The sequence below is a fragment of the Petaurus breviceps genome, unplaced genomic scaffold, assembly GCF_028583685.1.
Source record: "Petaurus breviceps papuanus isolate PSGF00001 unplaced genomic scaffold, PetGlider_PUasm1.0 523, whole genome shotgun sequence".
In the NCBI taxonomy this organism is placed as follows: domain Eukaryota; kingdom Metazoa; phylum Chordata; class Mammalia; order Diprotodontia; family Petauridae; genus Petaurus; species Petaurus breviceps.
Window position 1 is genome coordinate 208,832 of NW_027186356.1, and position 2,526 is coordinate 211,357.

Genomic DNA, 2,526 nt, shown 5'->3' on the forward strand with positions numbered 1-2,526 from the left:
AGGAAGGAAGGAAGGAAGGAAGGAAGGAAGGAAGGAAGGAAGGAAGGGAAGGGAGGAAGGAAAGCGAAAGAAAGAAGGAAGGGAAGGAAAAAAGGAAGGTAGGGGGAAGGAAGGAAAAAAGGAAGGAAAGAAAAAGAAGGAAGGAAGGAAGGAAGAAGGAAGGAAAGGAGGGAGAAAGGGAAGGAACATGGAAGGAAGGAAGGAAAAAAAGAAGATAGAAGGGAGGGAGGAAGGAGAGAGGGAGGGAGGAAAGAAGGAAGGAAAGAAAGAAAGAAAGAAGGAAGGAAGGAAGGAGGGAAGGAAGGGAAGGAAGGAAAGCAAAAGAAAGAAGGAAGGGAAGGAAAGAAAAAGGACGGGAGGAAGGAAGGAAGAAGGAAGGAAAGGAAGGAGAGAGGGAAGGAACATGGAAGGAAGGAAGGAAAGGAAGGAAAGCAAAAGAAAGAAGGAAGGGAAGGAAAGAAAAAAGGAAGGAAGGAAAGAAAAAGAAGGAAGGAAGGAAAAGGAAGGGAAGGAGGAATGAAGAGGCTCGATATGGTGAGATGCTCTTCTGAATCTTCCCACCTACCCCCATTCCCCCAGTCTAAGGGCCTTTATGTCCACTCTTTCCTCACAACAGTCCAGGGGCAGAGGGTATTATCCCCATTTTAAAGATTGGGAAACTGAGCCTCAGGGAGGAGCAAGAGCTTGTTCAAGGTCACACAGGGAATCAGTGACTGAGCTGGAATGGTACCCAGGTTTCCTGACTTTCAGCCTTGGGGAGGCCCACTCTGGTTGCATCCTAAGGGAGGACCAGAGCTGGAGGTGGAAGAGATGGAAAGGGAATGAGCATTTATATAGCACCTGCTGTATGTCAGGCATTGTGCTAAAAACTTTACAAATATTGTAGTATTTGATCTTCATAACAACCCCGCAAGGTAGGTACTGTTATGCCCATTTTTCAGGAAACTTAACAGACTGAGGTTAAGTGACTTGCCCAGGGTCACACAGCTAATAAGCGTCTGAGGCCAGATTTGAACTTACATCTTCCTGACTCTAGACCCAGTGCCCCACCACTGTACCACCCACCTGCTTCAGCAGAGAGGAATTAAAGATAAATTTGGTTGGGGGTCGGGGTAGGTGGATCAGAGATGGGAGAGATTAGTGTTTGGGGAGAGGATGGAGAGGTGGGATGGGGGTCAGGGATGGGTGGAGATATCAGTGCTAAGGATGAAGGGCCAGGGAAGGAGGAGATGAGGTGGTTAAGAGATGGGCCTGGGAAGTTAGGGCTGAGGAGGCCCTCACCTTCCGGCTGCAGTACTCTAGCACCAAATAGACATTGTCCTGGTCAGCAAAGTGCCCGTGGAAGCCAACCACATTCCGATGCCTCAGCTGGCTGTGGAGCTCAATCTCTCGTTCCACCTGCCGGCGAGAAGGCGGCCCCCTCTGTGGGGCAGAAAGGGAAGCATGATGGGGCTGGGGGAAGGACTGAAGAGGCTGGGAACCTAGGGTCAGGGAGGGGGAAGATGTGGGGGTCAGGGATGGAAATAGAGAAATCAGTGATGGGAACGGAGATCTGTGATGACGCTGGGGTTGGGAGAGTCATGGATGGGGGAATCAGTGATGGGGATGAAGGGAAGTCAGAGGTGGGAAAAGGATCAGTGATGGTGAGGGAGCTCGGGGATTCATGGAGGAGGGAGAGAAGGGATGAGGGAATTAAGGATGGGCAACTTAGGGACGAAGGAGATTCGAGATGGGCTGAATGTGGTCAGTGATGAGGACAATAGAGACGATCAGAGATTGGTGAATATATAGGAAGATGAATGAGGAAGAGTCAGAAATGGGCAGATTGGTAATGGGGATGAGGCATCAGGAATAGGAGAGATAAGCAATGGGAGAGATCAGAGATGGGAACGGGAAATCAGGGATGATGGAAGTCAGGCATTGGGATCACTGTATTAGGGATGGAAATACCTCCAGTAAGGACAGGGATCAGGCAAAGGGAACTAGGGATTTAGGATTATGGCTAGGAATGGAGGATCAGGGATGGGGTTGGGGGAAAGTCTCTGAAAAGGGGCAGGGGGAGTTACCTTCCCCCACTGGTCCAGCCCACTCAGTCTTCCCCGGGGTACCACCTTGAGGGCGAAGACTCTATTGGTCGACATGTCGGTCAGTTTGTAGCATCTGCCAAAGGCACCCTGTGGTGGAGAGGGGGAGTCACAGGGGACATGAGATACATTACAAGCATCGAAGACACCACTCACCCAGACCCTGCCTCGGACTCCTTAGCCTCTGACCTCAAGCAGGTGCATACTCAGGGAGGGGCAGGGGGAAAGGAGGGGGGTTCATGCATGCATTCATGCACACACACACGAACACATTTGTACAAGTGCTACTGCATACACTTCCCCCATTGCCTATTTGCACCTGCATGGGTCTTCCCAGGGTCCTTTACCTGGACAGCTGTGAGCTTGGGCCTTTCAGCTGATCACCTACATGTGTACACACACACACACACACACACACACACACACACACACACACACACAC

The 2,526-nt window shown here is 50.8% G+C and overlaps 1 protein-coding gene across 1 annotated transcript in view; it reads right to left on the reverse strand.

Moving 5' to 3' along the window:
- PLK5 (polo like kinase 5 (inactive)) overlaps positions 1-2,526 on the reverse strand; it is a 10,519-nt gene that overhangs the window by 7,627 nt on the left and 366 nt on the right. Inside the window, exons 2-3 of the mRNA XM_069101956.1 lie at positions 2,067-2,174; positions 1,282-1,422 (exon numbers count right to left, since the gene is read on the reverse strand). Coding sequence (XP_068958057.1) covers positions 1,282-1,422; positions 2,067-2,174 — 249 coding nt within the window. The remainder of the gene's footprint in view (positions 1-1,281; positions 1,423-2,066; positions 2,175-2,526) is intronic.